Source organism: Plasmodium coatneyi, chromosome 13 (assembly GCF_001680005.1).
Source record: "Plasmodium coatneyi strain Hackeri chromosome 13, complete sequence".
Lineage (NCBI taxonomy): Eukaryota > Apicomplexa > Aconoidasida > Haemosporida > Plasmodiidae > Plasmodium > Plasmodium coatneyi.
Window position 1 is genome coordinate 1,388,763 of NC_033568.1, and position 19,014 is coordinate 1,407,776.

Consider the following 19,014-nt stretch of genomic DNA (forward strand, 5'->3'; position numbering starts at 1 on the left):
ACTTAAGGTGGGTGTGGCAACTGTTTATGTAGCATTTTCGTACACATTTCGTTATCTTCATTTTTTACCCTCTAAATGGAGGGTTCGGATCTTTTTGCGGGGGCATGGCAGACTGTCCCCTTGTTACACGACTGAGCAAAGTGGGACATTTTAATTTGTCTAACGAGGTACACGTAAATATATCTACACGAGTGCGTAGGATGCAATGTTGGCAGCAAAATTTTTTGCCCACCTTTGGTCAGTTCGTGCGCCTAATGGATGCACATATGCATAATAAGTAAATGTATATTTCTAACCTGTTTGTGGTGAAACGAAATAAGGCTATGTGAATGCTAAAGAATGAACCAACAGAACAACTGCGCGGTGAAAATATGAATATATAGTACATACATTTGTGTATACACGCAGGGGGGTATATTAAGCACATGGCATATGTATTCCACATAACATGTGTACTGTTAATCGCATGTGTTTCATTTTTTTATCATGCGAAAGACTCCCTCCTCCATAATTGTTTTCATTACATGCACATTTCTGAATGGATATTTTTGCAACTTAACAGTAGGTTATTATATTTTTAACCTTTTATTGCTGAATGTATATTCGCTAGCTCGTGAACAGCTTGGCCCAAGTTTATGCTGATTTTTTTTTTTTTTTTTCCCATTTTGGCGTAACGCTTGTTCGTCGTTTTTGCTAAGAAATAGTCGCTTCGTTTAATTATTTTTTGCTACCTGCTTAAACGTTTCCCTTTGCTATTTTTGAGTTCCCGTGCGACATGGCATGGTTCGGCATGACACGCTCTCTGCTGCGATGAGATACGGAATATCACCATATATGGCGCTGCTTTATTTTTATTTTATTTATTTTATTTTTTTGTTTACCTCTGAAGAGGCAAGGTGTTCATTACAACCTTTTTATAATGTGAGAAAAATTACCCTCATGACTATGCGCATTTTTTGGTCACCTTAGAAAATTGGATCTTCCCCCTGGCAGCATATATGCATACATTTCGCAGGTGATATTTGATTTGGATCTTTCCCCATTCCACAAAAAAGCACCTGTGCAATTATGAGTTTTGTTCTAACATGGAAATATAATATGTAAAAGTTCACATTTGGAAGACAATATTTTCGTACGATATAAAATTTTGGGGAATTTACTTTTTTTTCGTTCGATGGTAGTAAGGAAGCTAGCTGCGCAGATGGCCTAAATTGAACCCACGAGGGGATTCATAAATGTATACACACGTATGTGCCAAACGACGGATACTTGACTGTACCAAGTAACAAGGAGGGATACATGAACAAGACGTAGGGACAGTTGTACCCATTGAGTGCACGTGTCGCTGGGGGGGGACGCACACTAAGCTAATTATCGAAGCGGCAGACAGATTATATACGCATCATCCCCCCAAGTGACACGTGCAGACTGACATATGTAAACACAGAAACGACGTGATAACCACCCATGAACCAATTTTGCATATAATATTTGGTAAATAAAATGTTTATTATAAAAAGTAACATAACTAGTGATAACACGTTGGACACGAACGCAAAAAAAGAGCACATAAAAATAAACAAATTTTTAATCATATTAATTGTCATACTTAATGTGTTAAGCCTTCTCTTTACGCTGCTGCTAGCTGTTAAATTTTACCTCTGGTAATGAACAAGGGGGGTCATTCCGTAATAGGAAGCCCTCACATGCATGAGCATGTGCATGTGCTGATATAATCCTGAGTAGAGGTGGTTTTCCACGCACATTCGCATAGCATTACATGTAACGCTTTTACATGTCAGCACTGTTTTTTCCCTTCCCCCCCTTCAGTTCCTATAATGTAACGGCATTCCTGCTGCTCCTAACACAAACGTGCCTGTGGACCTACTTGGCCATCCTGAACGTTTACGACCAAAAGTTTATTTTTTCCTTGTCTTCATTTTTGGGATTTCATTTATACACACAAGTAAGTAGGAGGTAGTCTCTTTGGGCAATGCGTGAATAAGTGCGTCGCTGGAATGTGGGCCTACAACTTGTTGTGTCATCATGCATACATACATGTGTACATATGTATGTATATACGTATGTGTGTATATTTATTTTTTTTTCCGCCCCCGCGCATAACCCCCCCTGCAGTGCTACCAAAACTATGACAAATTATTCCTGTCGGAAGAAATTCAAGAATACCACTTCATGTCGGTTGCCCTTTCGCACCTGCCTTTTCTTTACATTTGCTACAACATTGTTATATTTCAGTATGACAGTGTTTTTATAAAAAGTAATGCCCAGAAGTGGGGTGCCACGTGCCTCATGCAGAGAGAAAACACGAAGCGCCGATTTGAGCTCGCAGACAAATGGCAAAACGGATGGATGTGCAGATATGTAGACGTGTAGATAATTGTGTGCCACCCTTTTGGACACTGTGAGGGAACAAGGAGGCGCACATTCACCCATTCGAGCAAAGGCGTAACTACCATAAAGCATCGCTTTTTTTTCCCCACCTGCAGGCACGCTAGACTACACCTATAATGACAGTTCCCTAATAGTCCTGAATTTTTTAAGGGGGATATTTTGCTCCCTGTCGATAGCTATCATTTTTATAATTTCGATGATCCTAAACATACAGAACACGTTCAGGACGTATCCCCTGCTTAAGCTGTCCAACAACAAAACTAAGAAGTACCTGTGTAAGGTTTCGCCATTCTCGCACGCGTTCGCATCGGGCCAATATTCCCCATGCGTTTATTGCACTCTCTTTTGGCACCAACTTCCTGCATGTATTCCCCCCCACGCACCGCAGTGTCCGTGTTCCTGTTTTACCTGATCGACTCGCAAATAAGGATAGTCACATTTCTCTTCATCATCGAAACGTACGAAGTTAACCCGTTCAAAATATTCGTTTTTATATTCTCTCAGGTTGGTAGCACTTTTAGGAAAAGTTCGCCAGCGCAGGCGAGCGTAGTGCTTGTATGAGCAATTCAACAGTTTAGCTGTAATGCAACAGTTTAGCAACATATATATGTATATATTTTCTTTACCCCACTGCAGATTATGACCATATGCGTGTGCATTGCCTTCGATACGCACATTTTTAAAAACATAATTATTGGCATCTCATCAATTTTGGTGTCTCCCCTGTCTATTATATTGCACTCCACGAACAGGTTAGAAGCGGACATGATGCAAAGCGAACAAATGTACCATTTTCCTGACTTCATATTTTTTTTTTTTTTTTTTTTTTTTTTTTTTTAATTCAATGCAGAAATTATAGTAACGAGAGGGTGGTGCGACTCAGCAAGTTACTAATCAATTTTCGCTTTTTTGAGTTTTTCTTAATACTTTTTTATGGGTCCTTGTATTATGACGATGAGGAGATAGGAAACACCTTTATACTATATATACAGTAAGTTGGCACCGATAAGGTGACTGTAAAGGTTGCGCTGCGCTGCAATGCAGAACTTTACATTGTTTTGTTTTGCCCGCTTTGTCTCACTTTGGGCGAATTCTTATCTTTGCCCCCCTCCCCCGTTACAGGCTCATTAACCTCATATTGCTATTCTTTCTCTTAATAATATATAAAAAAGTGCTGTCTTACAAGAGGAAGTTTGACGAAAACGTGGACGAACTCAATGTAGATTTATACAACAATATAAATGACAACTAGAATAATCCGTCGGCATGCGCATAAATATATTTATCTGCTCATGCTAGATCGTCTACCTGCCTTTTGTTTTAAGTAACATTTTTGAATGCATCACCCCGCCAGCGGTGTAGCGCAATATAAGGCAGTTTTTTTCTTTTTTAAAGCATATTATGTAATTAATGACAATTTTTAAACAATATTGTGTGTACATTTAGTTGTTGCCCTTTTTTTCTCTTTTTTTTTGTCCCTAATTTTTTATCGATATAACAACAACCTTGTCGCATTTAAAATAGCCAAAACGACGTCATCGTCAATGTGTTTACCTGCAAAAGGGGGGGAAAAAAATGTCAAAAAAAGGAAATGCAAATGAGCTAACACTTTTTAGTTTTCTCCCCTTTTGTTCCCTTTTTTCCCAGTCCATTTTTTAAAATTACATTTGAATTTGCTAAAAGAGGAGGTGTGGAAAATATCATCCCTATCGTTGTCCTTAACATTCTTTTTATACGTTTCCAGGTATTCTTCCAAATTGTCTATGACGTTTTTATTTGCTGCAGTGGAAAGGGTGTGTGCAGAATTGGGCGTGGGACCATTGCATCGCTCATTCCGTTTTGTCGTTCAACTGCAAGTATATTATTGCTTGCCAGTATTACCACCGCTTTGGTAAGGACCCCTCGTTTTATATCCCTTCGAGAGGAAGGCCTATCGAACGGAAAAGGAGTAGTGCCAAGGTGCCAAGGTGCAAAGGTGAGAAGGTGTGAAGGGGCGAAATGGGTATGTCGAACAGAACTGCTGCGCATGGCTAATCACCTCGTACGCAAGGGAGGATATGCAGTGAAACGTCGCCAGGTCCAGGTCCTTCTTGGTCACAACGTTCAGAATGATCTTCAAAATCTGGGGGCAAAAGGGGGAGTGCGTAATTATATACAAATATATGTATGTACTAACATATATGTAGTAATATATATTGCTGAGGATTTGCCGGCGCACACCCTGCGTTTAAGTACCCTTTCCCCGTAGACCTTCAAGTCGAACCACAAGGGCTTTATTTTAACTGTCTGCCGGAGGGAGGCACAGAAAAATCAGTCTGTGAACACACTCAGAAAGCGTTTTCCCAAATAAGGGGGGCATATTTCTGCGGTGTGTTGAAGGAGTAACACCTCTGATTAACCAAAGCTGCGCAAATAAAAGAGCAAATTTGTTGTCCAAATTGTGGGGCACTCACTATGAGGAGGAAAAACAACTTGTGGATAATAATTTTCTGATCCCTATTTAAGCGCAATATGAATCTTAAGAAAAACGGCCGAAAGGAATAAATGAAGTTAAAGCAAAAGGACTTGGTTTGTAAATTCAAAGTGGAGGAAAGTAGGAGGACGTTGAATATGGCGAAGAGCAAATCGTTTATGGTTTCATTCCACTCCTAATAATGGGGTGAGAAAAAAAGAGGGGAAATTTGCGTCAGTAAGGGGGTAAAAAAATAAAGTCGCAACATTTGTGGGCATTATCAGGAGCCCCACAATGGTTAGAGGAACACGTGTAAATGCTGAGGTGCCCTCTCGGTTTGCCTATCAAGGCATTAATATCTGAGGGGGTGTAAAATCTATTTAACGCTTAAATAGGAGCTATTAATAAGGGTGATGAAGAATCCTAGGGCCTCGTCTTCCACCAGGAGAACGTCCTGCCGAAGGGGGGAAAAGCACGTCAAGCAGTATACCATATGTGAGCATGTTGGAGGTGAAGCTGTTCAGCTGGTCATCTGGTCAGGCGTCTTCACTGCGTACTTCGAACCGATGTAAGTAAAAACGAACGGGATCAAACGCAGTTAAGTAGGTGATTAATAAATTACGTTGGTTAGAAGCAAACATAGCAAGAGCGAGAGGGAAGAAACTCTGATCATGACGTCTGCACTGTTGACGAGGGGAAAAAACAAACTCCGTCTAATGACATATTTTTCTCGGCCAGCACTGCAATCAGTCTGTTCAGCTAATTTGTCATCTGAGGGGATTATCTCGTCGGCACATTTGTCAAATGATGTAGAGACAGTCATAAGTAAGAAGGAACTTTTTTGTGGCGTTTCGGGTAAAGGCAAAATGAGAAGAGATAATATGAAGAAAGATAAACTCACAAAATAGTTATTGCTAAACTGAATGCAATACAGAAGTAACTCTATCAGAGCTATAGAGGAAGACAACACATTGATGTTTTGAATTTGCTTATATTTCCTACAGAATAGAATTAAATTTATAATAAAATAGAAGAAGAAATTTTCAAATTTGAGATCAGCGTGGAGTACGTCATCATCGCCTTCCTTCCCAGTGCTGCTTTTTTCCCTTGCTTTTTCGTTTTCCTTTCCAAAATAACTGGCTAAGGAAGCCTTAACATAATACGTCAATTTCTGCAACAAGGTGATTATATTAAAAATATCCGTCTGTGCATATGCTTCCAGATTTTCGAAAAATATAAAAAAAAAACAGAAGATGTCGTCAATTTCATCCTGCGTATTTACAACTGTGTGCATGTGCCTGATGACAGCGTTCATCATTTTGTATAAGCTCATAGTTTTATAGTGATCTGCGGAATATTTCCGTAACTTTATTATCAAATAGTATACATATATGGCGAGGTTACTTTCGATGGTGTTCATTTCTACATTTTGGAAAATCTTCTGCACCAAATCCTGAGGTTCAGGTAGGGGTAACACATGGTAAAACAACCCATGGTGAGACAACCCATGGTGGGACTATTACTCAGGATAGAATCCCCAGCAATATGCGTGCACATGTCAGGATGTGAACAAAATTTGTTTCACGCCGCTGGGATTCTTTTTTTAGCTTCCCTTCCCCCTCCGAAGGGTGTAACTTACCCCATTTTTCGAAATGGACAAGTAAAATCTCTGATCCTGTCGATCCTGCCGGTCCTGTTCATCCCGTTGGTCTTTAAGGTCCACCTGCGCCGACTGGTTGGACGGGTACAAGGAGAGCTCCAATTTGATCACGTGAATGATGAAGGAGAAGTAGTTGCTATAAGTGGTGTTGCTAATTTTTAGGGAGAAAATGCAGTCAAAGGCTAAGTAAATATTTTTAATCTTCTTAATATCCAGCCATGCAGATAGGTCAATTTTATGCATCTCCTTTCGGATACACTTAAAAACGAATGCTATTTTTTCCTTGGTTATAAAATAGTAGGAATAGGATAGAGACATGAATAGGAAGAGCGGGTTAATATTAACCTCATAATCGTTAAATGAAAAAATATTTTCCACATAATTGTCCTCCCTGGTGACAGCTAGCTTTTTCTCAATAAATTTCCTATCATACGTTACACAGAGGTACAATATGTAGATGACCGTTTCGATGATGCCCCCGTTGTCGTTAAAATTGAAGTGTAGAACTTTCGCAAAATAAAAGTCGTGCTTGCTGATTATTTCGATCAAAATGTCCTTCAGGTTTTCCCGTTCCTTGGGCGTTCCGTCTTCTTCGTGGAGGAGCATCTCCAGGATTCTGTGACACTCGGGGTCTGCACAAGGGGGAATGGCGATGCGGTTCGGCAAGCAATCCGTTAACCGATTAAACAATCTATTAGCAGAGAAAACCCCCCACTGCGCGAAACTCCCTTACCATAATTCCTGCCGGAGGTGTACTGAAAAAAGAGGGTGAAGGGCTTGCTCCTCATCAAGACCTTCCTCATTTTCCTTTTGTACATTTCAAACTTTAGTGCGCCAGACTCCTCTGCGTCATTCGCTACGCATTCATCGTGGTATCGAGACGGTAGTACTTCTTCACAATTCGTTGCACTGCGTGATTTTCTTACGGGGGATGGCGCAATTTCCTCCACGTGGTTTAAAACACCAGATAGTAAGTGAAAGAAGGGGGTGAAGAAGGAGGAGAAGAACAAACTGGTGCTTACATTCCGAAAGAGCTTCTTTCTTATACATATATTTTCAAAAATAAAAATGCAGGACAGGTATAAAAATTTAATAAAGTAAATGATATCCTTATCGAAAGGGTGGTTACTCTGCTTAACAGTCTTTTTAAAAAAAGTGTGCAAATCGATAAATAAGTACAGTGTTAATTTTACGAAGGTTAACACTTGTAAGTCACTTCCATTGTCTGTGTCCCCCTGCTCATCAATTATCTTTAGGTTGTTTAGAAACTTTTCATTTTTGTTTAGGATATATATTAAGGAGAAGAGCAATTTCATGACCGCTACAGAGACATTGTATAGGTAATCATTTTGCTCGTTAAAAATGAGTTCTACGTAAACATCTGTTTTGTTCACATTTACCATTTTCATTATTTTTAAAGCTGTTTTGAGGACTCTAAAAAGGGCTGAAATGTTGGCTATGTAGACTTTGTTCATTTGATTGTTTAACTCCTCCTTTTGGTTCCTTCTTTCATCAAGGGGAGCGGCATCACTTGGCTTCTCTCCCTTTAGGTTGTTCCCCCAAATGGGGTTCTCCTTATTTATGTTCCTAATGTGGGTATAGCCGAGGAGGGAGTGCCGCGTTTCCATTTCATCGGAGAAACCATCCCCAGTGTTGCGTTTTTGTTTAGTAAACCTATCCAGCACGTCAGGTTGTTCTTTCATACAAAAGGTGGACAACACTTCCTTGTTTGCCAGAGAAACCATTTCATTGTTACCCCTTTTATCCACCTCGTATTGTTTCATTTTTAAACTGTCCTTGTGGATTTTCTCCTCCTTTTCGAATATAAAATCTTCAAAAAAGGCGACGATTTCTTTGACGCTCTTAGGAACAGTATCGGGGGATGATACAACCACCAGGAAGGAAACTATATTTACAATTTTAAACACGTGAAAAATATTTAGTGACGAGTGAGACCCATCGATGAGCATATTAAGGGCCTTTAAAAAGTTAAAGAAGTTCGAATAATCATCACTAATCTGGTTATACGCACTGTACCTTTTATTTACGTATTTCAAAATTATGTCGATCAGTACATCAATCATATAATGAGCATGGGTATGAGCAAAAAGAGAATTGTGAATAAAAAAGGTAACCAAAAATTTCAACGTCTTTTCTCTTAAGCATTCATATTTTGTGTTTGACAGAAAATCGAAGACCCATTCTATGAGGGACGTGTTGGACAGAATAATATTAACAATCGCTTTGTCGATGCTGCAGAATTTGTAAAATATTTCTAAGCACTTCATTTGAGTATCTTTGCAAAAATTGTTTAGTAGTGTTTCTTGTAAGTTATTACACAGGGTGATGAAATTTTGGATGTTTTCCCTCCTCTTCGGTATCCTCAAAGGGGTGTTGTTGCTGCACTTGCCAGAATCTGCTTCATATCGCTCTTCCGCGCAGAGGGTGTCTTTCTCATTCTCCGTGTCCGAATCGGTGTTGGACGTTTTGGAGAATATGCTTGGGCTGCTTCTCCCCCTGGAATGATTTATCTCTTCGTGTTTTTCTTTTCCTCCTTTGTATATGCCGGGGCACCCTTCTGCGTCCCCCCCGACGAACTGTTCCATTAGTTGCAGCCTTTCGCCCGATTCAGAATTTGGAAGATCCTCCAATAGGGGAAGCTCTTCCAACGGTGCATGCTCTTCAAACTGCTCCAACTGTTGCAGCATTTTCAACCCTTCTCTCGCTTCAATCCATGCTGAACCCTCTCCAGTCGTGCTGCCACTGTCACAGTAATTCAGCACAGGGCCGCTGCTACCGCTGTGTGTGGTGGAATTCATATCATCGTAGTAACGCACCTTGGAGAGCTGCTTTTCACCTTTCCTCGCCGCTGTTTCATTCGATACTCGATCTTCATCCCCACTGCGTTCTCTTCCAAAAGGGTGCCAATAATACGCAGCACTTTCTTTGCAATTGGTGCTTTCCCCATAATTATTCACGTAGGTGAATTCTTGCCCATAATCCGTGCATCTCCCTAATTTGTTAATCCCCTGCGATGATTGGAAACCCGACTTGTTTTCTTCCTTTTCTTGGACAAACAATGCATTGAAATTTTCCTCTTCGGATGATGTAGCGTGATAAAATGAGTCACTGTTGTAGGGACTCTCCTGTGCGAAGTGCAGATCCGGTTGGTCGCACTCATCTACACATGTGTTGTTCCCTCTACCTCGGCAAAACGTCTTCAACCGGGTTTTGCCCCCTTGCACACGCACCGATTTCACATTTTCGAATTTTATTTGGGCTTCCTTATCGTATTTTTCGTTATATTTTTCTTCACTGCCTTTGGGTTGGAAAATATTCCCGCCCTCCTGATGACATTGCTTATTTTCGATTTGACTCTGCTCAAGACCATTTTCACTCGAATTATTCTGGCCACGTTTAAAAAATTGGCCAGGTGTGTCAGTCTGGAAAGGCTCAAAATGTTCGTCATTTTTCCCGCACAGTTGGTTAGAACAGGAGTGGTCACGGAGGGTATTGCTTTGGCTGCCCCAGCTGATGTCGCTGCCGCTGCGGGTGTTGCTAGTGCTGCGATGTTGGCTGTTATGTTGGATGCGATGTTGGCTACCGCAGTCGTTCGAACAGGAGGTGTTGCAACGTGCGTGAGGGACAAGAGGGACTTCGCGACTTTTCTTGCCTTCTCGTACGAACTTTTCGGGGGTACCAAAAATTATGGTATTAAAAAAATAACTTATGTCATTATAATTTTTCGTAATTATATAAATGAACTCTATGTAGTAGTTACACAAGTGTGTGTTCTTATTGGTGCATTTAAAATGTTTGATAAGATTCGAAAAAAAGTTTTTTAGCAATTCTTTGTTAATTTGCCATAGCGAATTGTCCCCCCACAGTTTGTAAATAATTTGCAGCGTGAGGAGGAGCCCCTCGTCATGCCTGCGGTTAACGTTGCCGTTGCCATGGCGGTGGTTGTCACTGAAGGAATCCTCACGTGTGCCATTTTCACTCTCGACACCACCATCGTCGGTGCTTCCCCCATTTGGGCAAATGCTTCGGTCCCCCAAGGAAGAGCAATCCTTGCCCTTTTTCTCGTTTTTCAAATCATCAGATATAGAATAATTCTGCACGAACAACTTTATAAATTCTTCAATGACTGCCGATTCGTTCTTCAATGTAGTGTGTATAATTGCTACCTCATCCATTAATTTTTTTAACAATTTAAAAATATAAAAATATTTTTTCTCATTGGTAGAGAATTTTTTTAACCTCACAAGTACACAGGTATATATTGCATCCTTAAAAATGTTACAGAGATCTTCAGAGCAGGTGCTTAGAAATTCTTTGCATGCATTGGTGGCCAAAGTGATTAATTCGTTATTGGCCGCATGGGCATAACAATTTTTATTCCCACCACCTCCTCCGTTGGAGTTTTTGCCTCCGTTGCTTTTTCTGACCCTGTAGAAGTTTCTACGCAGCTGCCAATCAGTACAGGTGTCACCATTTTCACCATCGCTACCATTTTCATTGACGCCCCTTTCCGACGTACCCTCCAAATAGCTAAACGTATTTGACAGAAACAAAGTGTGATCTAACAGGAAAAAGGAAAAGTGGTACCGAAAGTCCTGGCAATTCTTTATGGAGTATATTTCATTCACACTTTTAAACAACGCATATTTTTTATATAAGGGGGATTTGTTGAAAAATATTTTGTTCATGCATTGCACGCATAGGACATTTTGCTGCTTGTCGACAAACACTTTGTCGTGATTTTCTATGCCATGTTCCTCCGTCCTCATCAATAAAACTTCGTTGAATACTACGTTCAGTTTTATTTCCATTGTGTGGGGAAGGGTTCTCTCTCGTATTCGTTTGGCCCATATAGCACGTGGGAGAACGCGCCTTCTTTCCGATATGTTCTGTTGCGCTTGCACAGTTCTTCTCAGTGTGCATAAATACACACGTTGATGACCAAACGGGTGATCAAAACTGGATAGGAGGGTGCATCAAATTGGAAAGGGAAAAAAAAGGTTACTTTCTTTTTATCTCATATGAGAAACACTTGAGCATCTCATTAAATGGTGTTGCTTACAGGCACACTATTTGGTTAATTGATATTTTAAAGAAATGTTTTTTTATTTGCCTCAAAAAAGTTAGAGGGGACAATTTTTGTTTACACAAATGAGCATAAAAAAGGGATGGCAATAAAATTGCAATGAGAAGGAGTCATATTCACATAACAACGGAGAACGATTCGGAAGATGAATAATGATTTAATTCATTATTGCGGTTTTCTTTTTATTTGTTTTTTTTTTTTGATAAAAATAAATACATGTCTATAAAGCATTTAATTCGGTTTACAAATGAATAGTCAGCATGTCAACGTACACATATACGTACATGCGTGTGTACATACAGGTGTACCTCCAGAGAAGTACACATATTCATGCCACAACATGGACAGGAATAAATCTACATATTTATCAACACAAATGGGTAAAAAAAAAAGCAATTTGAAAAAATTTGCATATTATATATACATGTGCAAAAATGCACCTATGCTTGAAACAATTTTCAAATAAGATACAGAAAAAAAAAAAAAAAAAAATTGCCGCTACTTTTTAATTTTCCGCTCTGAGTGTGACACAATTCACATATCAACGTGAAAGTGCGCCACGTCAAAGTCTATTTCGACGTATTCCTCCAGCGTAATGGGGGAAAGCTTTTTATACTTCCTCTTAACATTATACACATGAAAGTCACTTCTGCAGTGCAGCTTGTAGTTGCTTTTTTCAATTTTCGTCAAGCAACTTGTGCACATGATTACGCTTTCGCTGTTTGGCTTGTCACTTGGCTCTTCCTTGCTTTTCTGTTGTGCGGCGTTTGTAGCGTCTTCGTTTTTGCTGCTATTGCAGTTGTTGTGGTTGGCGTTGTCATTGATAACTTTGTCCTCATCGTTCCTGTTAGTGCTCTTGTTAGCATGGTCGGGGTGGTCAGTGCGCACATCCCCTGAGTTCTTCACCTTTGCAGCGTCGTGATTGGCTTCTTCCTCCCGGCGACTGTTGCCTTTGGCGTTGCCCCTTTTACGATTGCCCTTGCTGCTTGTACCACCGTTTAGGTTGTCACCCCCCATTTGGCGGTCGTCCTTGCCTTTAGTTGTCCTCCCCATTGCGTCATTCGCATCCGCCTTTGTAACTGTCACTGAATTTTCCGCATTGTTCCTCTTCTTCTTATTCGAGGTGGCTATCTTAACGTTATTATTCAGAATTTTGCTGGAACAGCTTTTCTTATATTTTTTGGTAAAAGCGTCCACACATCTATACACACACGGGTAGCACAAAAATACAATTTTATGCATTTCCGTATTTTTATCCTTCCTTTCTTTTTCGTGTTTATTCTTTTTTTGTTTTGTTTTTACTTTTATATCATCGGTAAGGGGATCGATTTCTGCCTTTTCATCCTGCTGTGGGTAGATTTCACCTGTTTTATTTTTTTTTCCCTCCTCGTTGGGGGTGCTGTGTAACGGGTTTTTTATTTCTTCTTTCAAAATAATTTCCCCTTTTTCCTCATCATTTGTGTAATTTTTGCGAGTTTCTTGACTCGTCTCATCTTCCGCGTTGTCATTGTGTGTCTGTTCATTCGACTTAGATGGGGGACTGTCCTCTACAGGGGCTTCTTTGTGATCGTTACTCAGGTGCGTGCTATCTGCATCGTTGTTACAGTCTTCTCTCTTGTTTGCATTCTGATCAATAACGTTTTCGTGGCTGTACTTCTCCTCCTCTTCATCTTCATCTTTCCCCCTGGCGTTGTTGCCCGCACTATCCTCAGCGAGTGAATTGCTAATCACTTTTGCATTTTCTGCAAATTCTTCCTTCGCTGGTTCGCTGACCGCGTCGTTTTCATCATGCACGTGACTACTTTCAGCATCTACATTGTCCTCCCTCTTAACGTTGTTGGTTAATTTTTCTTCTTCTATGATTGCATTATTGCTATTAAGAAATTTTATTACGTCGTCTTTTATATGATCGTCACAAATAATTTGGATCCGCATAAATGCCCGTTGAATAACATCATCATATTCTTTACTTAACATGTCAAAAACTTTTAGCGCCTGCTTCTTGGCGCTATCGTCTATGTTTATGCTGTAGCCAATGTTTTTCACCATGCCTGTGTGGGGGGTGGTTGAATTAGCATGGTGTGTCAGCCATTAGGGGAGGGAACGGTTAGCAGTACCTCCCACGTGCATACATGTATAAACATATATATATTCATATGTATGTGATGACATGCCTTCCCCTGCTGGGACTTACTTTCTATCATGTTGGTTGAGAGGGGATAACCCGTTTGGGGGTTCACACTCATTTCGTGCAGAATCTCAATCATGTCTTTGTAAATTTTCTCCTTCATAATTGACCTCTCTTTGTTGCTTATCTGTAGGGTGCCTATAAGGGGAGGAACAAATTGTTTTATAAGTTGGCGTAACCTTTGGAGGGGCCTCCAATGGCCACCTTATTTTAATGCAAAAGCGAACATGGAGGATGGACCCAATTCATTACCTTTCTCTAAAATCGTTTTGCATATTTCATAGTTGTTATCCGAGTTGAAGCAAGAATTTAGTTCCGACTTTTTGGCTATTTCTCCCTTCGACACGTTGGTAAAAATTAAGTGTGACTGCAGCACGTCGTCTATGTTGAGCTCGGTTCCTTCGGGGGGAGGCGAAGTAAGAAGGATGTGCGCAGAATATACGTGGAATGTAAAGCTGGTGCAGTGTGTCGACCATATGAACATACAGCGTGCGAGTAAAGGGAAATCTTTTCTCTCTTCCTTTTTCATACTCGTCCCCATCCTGAAGGCGCGGCTTACCATTCCTCCAGTCGATTATCTTATTCTTGTAACAGGCAATTTCGAACTTTTTTCCCTTGTGCTTATACTTCACTATAGCAACATTTGTGAATTTCACTTGGTTTATTGGCTGAAAGAGTGCCCCCATTGTTACATCATGTTTGGCGATACGGCGGTGAAGCGCATTTCAGTGGGGATCTGTTAAGTACGATTTGGTGTTTTGCAGAAGACGCCGCAAGTTTATACGCCTATGTAATCATATACATATGTATATAATCAGCGCGTCCAATTTTGCCACCCCCCTTTGGGCGTAAGTCACCTTGCGCGTAGGCAAATGTATCCAGTTGTACATACGTTACGGTGCCCCTCTGTCTATGCGTTCATACGCATGCGGAGGTTTCCACATAAAATCATAAGTTAATTTGTGTTGTGGGGAGGAATGCGCAGTAATTAACGGGTACATAGGGAAGCTGCGGGGGGTCAGGCATGTCGATATACTTTTTAAAAGCCTCTTTTTTTTTTTTTTTTCTTCTTTTTTATTTCATATATAAGTGTACATATTCACGTAAGTATAACCCCGTACGCGCGCATGTAATTACAAATAGGTACATCCATATGTACGTCCATATGTAAGTCCGTATGTTCGCCCATATGTACATCCATGCGTGCATACCTCTTCTTCTCCTCGTAATGTTCTTTTCTTATGGGAAAAAATATCTCACTTGAAATATCAAGCTAAATTTTCCGTTTACAGACAAATTTTAATTCATTTCCGCTTTTTATTTTTATAATTATAACACCTTCCTTAATTTGTCATTCATAAATATGTTCACAAAAACGCACGATAATTTCGTACTTAACCTTTTAGAAATGTTGAGGCACTTGGCCATTTGGTTTTTTTCCGTTTTGTATTGTTTCTTTAATGGATAGTGGTTCCTTTTGCCTTTTTTTTTTTTTTTTTTTTCCTCATGCGCAAATGCGAGTACGTTATTTTCCTTCAAGAGAACGTTGCGCATGCGCATATGTATACATGTACCGAATATTATTATTTAAGCATACATGACATGCATTTGCTTATGCATTCGCCTCGCCATGCATCAAACGTGTTTTCCGTGCCTACATGTTTTACAAACATGTATACTCTGTTGCTTCTCCTCTACTTGCGTGATCGTTACTTTGCCTCCCTTTTCGGCGGCAAAATTGAAGAACAAAAAAAAAAAAAAAAATCGAGCATATAAGTGAATTCAATCTTTCCTGCGGCATTTATTTAGCACACCGCGGGCATCAATATCACGTGTACACATAACTACATGTAATCACGTATATGTATACATATGTGCATATATTTTTTTCACGTTGCAAAAAGAGAGCAGCACTTTTCATTGTTACAGAAATTATGAATTTTCCCATCCGTGTGCAATGGGCTATAGGGGGGAAAGCGGCAAAGTGACTCGTGAGTTACGGATGCCTGTTGTACGTATAGCAAATGACGGGCAAAAAATTAATAAACTGGTGTAAAATAAACGGGAAAAAAACCTAACTGGAAAATAACAAAAAAAAAAATTACTCATATGCTCAGCACTAAGCTAACGGCAGTAATTCCCCACGAATCTGCGCGAACGCCTTAGGAATTAATTTTCATAAGAATTATATTCGCAACCGGGGGGAATATCCATGAGTGCTGACGTACGGACACACATGCGCGCATGTAGATACACACCACCGAACTGATCAACCGTGTAAAGCGTAATAACAACTTAAAAAAATTACCAAGCAGACTTAAAAAATGTAACACAAATACGGGCAGCCCCATTCTTCTTATAAACACGTCGACACTGGGAATACGAACAGGAAGACGGAATGGAAAAAAGGGGAAATAAAAAAAAAAAAAAAAATAGTGACGAATTTATTCGAAAGTCCCTTAACTGATGGTAATACATTAAACACAAATTATCATCAAAAGGGGGCGAATAAAATAAGGTAACAAAAAATGGGGGAACACGATAAGCAATGTGTACGGAAACTTATATGGGAATCTTCCACGTGTAAAGGGAAGGATATACGCGCCATAGACGTGATAAAAGTGCCCATACTCAATTCGACATTTAACCCAATCGCTTATTAACTTAATTCTTACAAAAGGAGGAACTCGTGTTTTGCTTTTACCAATCTGAAAAGATTTATTTGTAATATCTGGTTCCGCATCCACACACATTGAGCCATAAACTTTCACCGTATTTCGACTGCTTAGCCTGCATGAATAAAGCACATGTGAATATGCACATATGGAAGGGGTTTCTATGGACATACGTACAAAGGGCGTAGCTTGTATCTGTGTGTACACATATAGGACGTATGGGGTTGCCCTTCCATTTTTTCAAGTACGTATCTGAATAAACCCATTTCGAGCTTAAATAGGTCTGATAATACCATATCGTCTTTCATCCGGATGGCACTCTTCTTCACGTTTAAGAGGGGTGGGGAGAAAACAAAAAAAAAAAAAAAAAAAAAAAAAATTAAGCCAAAAGGACGAGGCAAAATTGTACTGAAGTATATAGTATGTTAACACAGTAACTGTGCTATACGCCGTTATTTTTTTTATCTTTGGTAAGCACACATTTCATGTTTTTCTCTTAATTGATTTACATTTTCGATGGCTCCATACTTCAGAAGTAATTGATAGGCTAAAAGGGGGGAGAAATTTAAGAGGAAGTCGGTATAAGTGGGGATAAATTAGGTGCAATGTTTAAGTGCAAGTATATCGTGTTGGCACATCCGAGGGGGAAATAAAACCGAATCGTATATAGAAGTGAGCGCATAAAAAGGTGGGGTTATATGTATAGAACTGTTACAACTGGTTCCCTAATTTTTTGGGCACCTTTCGAGTTATAGCCACATTTGTCCAGGGCGGTTTCGTCAAAATCGTCTTTTATATTTATTCCCAGATCTCCTCCCTTTTTTAATATCGCTTCAATCCAGTCCAGTGGTACCTTGAGAAAATGAAAAGAAAATACGTCATCTGTGAAATTTGCTTCTCTAGCTATTTAGCCGCCCCATACGCACTATACGGGAGCGCAAATATGTAGTTGTTCAGTTGTACATGTGGACATCTGTCCATATGCAAAGATGCACGTGTGTACTTTCCCACCTTCTTTTCGCATGCAATCATCAGAGCGGTCTGGTTGTTCCTACTGAGGGCATTAATATCCAACCCGCGCCTAGCTAGTAAGTACCCAACGATGGTCTTCTTGTTCAGAAGGATTGCCATTTGCAATAAGGTGAAAACAGGCTCGTTCGGGCTGAGGGGGCACAAAAAAAGAGAATTATAATAATATGTGTTGGTACATGTATACTCATGGACGTGTCCTTTCAGGAGGCACTGCATTTTTACATGATCGGATATATTTTGTGAGCAGCCCCTTTTATAACTGCCCTTGTGGAAAATTCGCACCTGTCCTTAAAATTAGCTATTTGTACATTCCAGTACGGCTTCAGCCTTTTTACATCTTCTATGGTCATTCCTACAGGTAAATGAATAGTAAAAAAAAAAAAAAAGAATTTAAGGGGGAGCATTTAAAATAGGACAAAAAAAAAAGAAGTGCGATGAAAGGCACACTTCTTTGTGTCTTCCCAACCTGATACAGCATCTTCGTTAATGAGTATACTTTCATAGTTAAACATAATTTTTGGAGAAGTAATGGGAAAAAAAAAAATAAAATAAGTTTTCTCTCCTTGTTCAGCAGAAAGGGAACCTCATTAAGGGGAGAAAGAGCGAAAAAAAAAGATTACGACTACAGAAAGAAATAGATAGTCGAGAAGCAAAAATTTCGGGTAATATTTCTACTGCTTAAATATGCAGACAATTCATTTGCAGTGCGACAAATGACATTTCCACCCTCTATGGTCAGTGCCTTTCGTAACTAAATTTCGAAGGCTACTGTTTGTGGTGTGCATAAATGGGGACAGATACACAGGCATATGTCCGAATGTATGTGTGTGGACAATGGAGCGCCCTCCAATATATGCACATTATCACATGTACGCGGAGGTAGATAACACAGGTGAGAAGCGGCAAAATAAGGGGTTCTATAATTTTACAACGTAAAGCATTATCTTTAAAGGGACGAGCGTTGCGCTTAGAGGCGTAAATGTAGAGGCACAAAGGCACAGCATGGCTTCATTGCACATTTTGCCGCGCGTGTAGGCATGTACACATGTGTGTAGATGCTTATATACGTGTGTACGTACGCACATGTCTGTGCACAATTAGACAAAAAAAAGAATGAAATGGGCAATCGGGTGAATGTTTTTTTTTTTTTTTTTCTTTCACTTTTGCGTGCGTTCAAAAGGGCAACGGGAATGAACACTGTTTAGTTGCTCCTTTCGGGTGAATTCACTCCTCATTAGCGTTTTGTGAGTTTCCTTTTTTGTCACCTTTTGCTGCCATTTTTGTTTGCAGTGCGTATACGGAACTAAAATTTTCCTCGCCGAAAAGGGAGAAAAAAATTATAATCGCCACCACGTACGTCTGCATAATGGTAATCGCGTCTGATTTGGGATAGGTGCAAAGTACGGTACGTTTAAAAAAATAAATTGTTCAAAATGAAATTTAAAATAAAGAGAAAAACGTGAAAGCGAGATCGAACTGCACTAAACA

General features: G+C 39.8%; 4 protein-coding genes across 4 annotated transcripts; 1 reads left to right on the top strand and 3 right to left on the bottom strand.

The window, feature by feature from the left end:
- Nucleotides 1–1,503: 1,503 nt before the first annotated feature.
- PCOAH_00050240 (Uncharacterized protein) lies at nucleotides 1,504–3,664 on the top strand (the record flags this gene model as incomplete). The annotated part of the gene is made up of 8 exons (XM_020061806.1): nucleotides 1,504–1,664; nucleotides 1,831–1,966; nucleotides 2,137–2,278; nucleotides 2,508–2,687; nucleotides 2,801–2,916; nucleotides 3,049–3,164; nucleotides 3,263–3,403; nucleotides 3,535–3,664. 8 exons carry the CDS (start codon nucleotides 1,504–1,506, stop codon nucleotides 3,662–3,664), a joined length of 1,122 nt encoding a protein of 373 aa, XP_019917162.1.
- Nucleotides 3,665–3,898: 234 nt separating this feature from the next.
- On the bottom strand, nucleotides 3,899–11,356 carry PCOAH_00050250 (Uncharacterized protein; the record flags this gene model as incomplete). The annotated part of the gene is made up of 10 exons (XM_020061807.1): nucleotides 3,899–3,966; nucleotides 4,078–4,191; nucleotides 4,294–4,342; nucleotides 4,451–4,534; nucleotides 4,633–4,698; nucleotides 4,866–5,060; nucleotides 5,250–5,318; nucleotides 5,487–6,317; nucleotides 6,504–7,156; nucleotides 7,258–11,356. The coding sequence occupies 10 exons, from the start codon at nucleotides 11,354–11,356 to the stop codon at nucleotides 3,899–3,901; spliced, it is 6,228 nt and encodes a 2,075-aa protein (XP_019917426.1).
- An 809-nt stretch (nucleotides 11,357–12,165) lies between these two features.
- PCOAH_00050260 (Uncharacterized protein) lies at nucleotides 12,166–14,505 on the bottom strand (the record flags this gene model as incomplete). Its single annotated transcript, XM_020061808.1, has 4 exons — nucleotides 12,166–13,682; nucleotides 13,826–13,957; nucleotides 14,072–14,218; nucleotides 14,379–14,505. The coding sequence occupies 4 exons, from the start codon at nucleotides 14,503–14,505 to the stop codon at nucleotides 12,166–12,168; spliced, it is 1,923 nt and encodes a 640-aa protein (XP_019917369.1).
- Nucleotides 14,506–16,537: 2,032 nt separating this feature from the next.
- Nucleotides 16,538–18,377, bottom strand: PCOAH_00050270 (Ankyrin-repeat protein; the record flags this gene model as incomplete). Its single annotated transcript, XM_020061809.1, has 7 exons — nucleotides 16,538–16,609; nucleotides 16,788–16,817; nucleotides 17,004–17,041; nucleotides 17,236–17,347; nucleotides 17,506–17,656; nucleotides 17,809–17,878; nucleotides 17,993–18,377. The coding sequence occupies 7 exons, from the start codon at nucleotides 18,036–18,038 to the stop codon at nucleotides 16,538–16,540; spliced, it is 519 nt and encodes a 172-aa protein (XP_019917264.1).
- Between the last annotated feature and the right edge of the window lie 637 nt (nucleotides 18,378–19,014).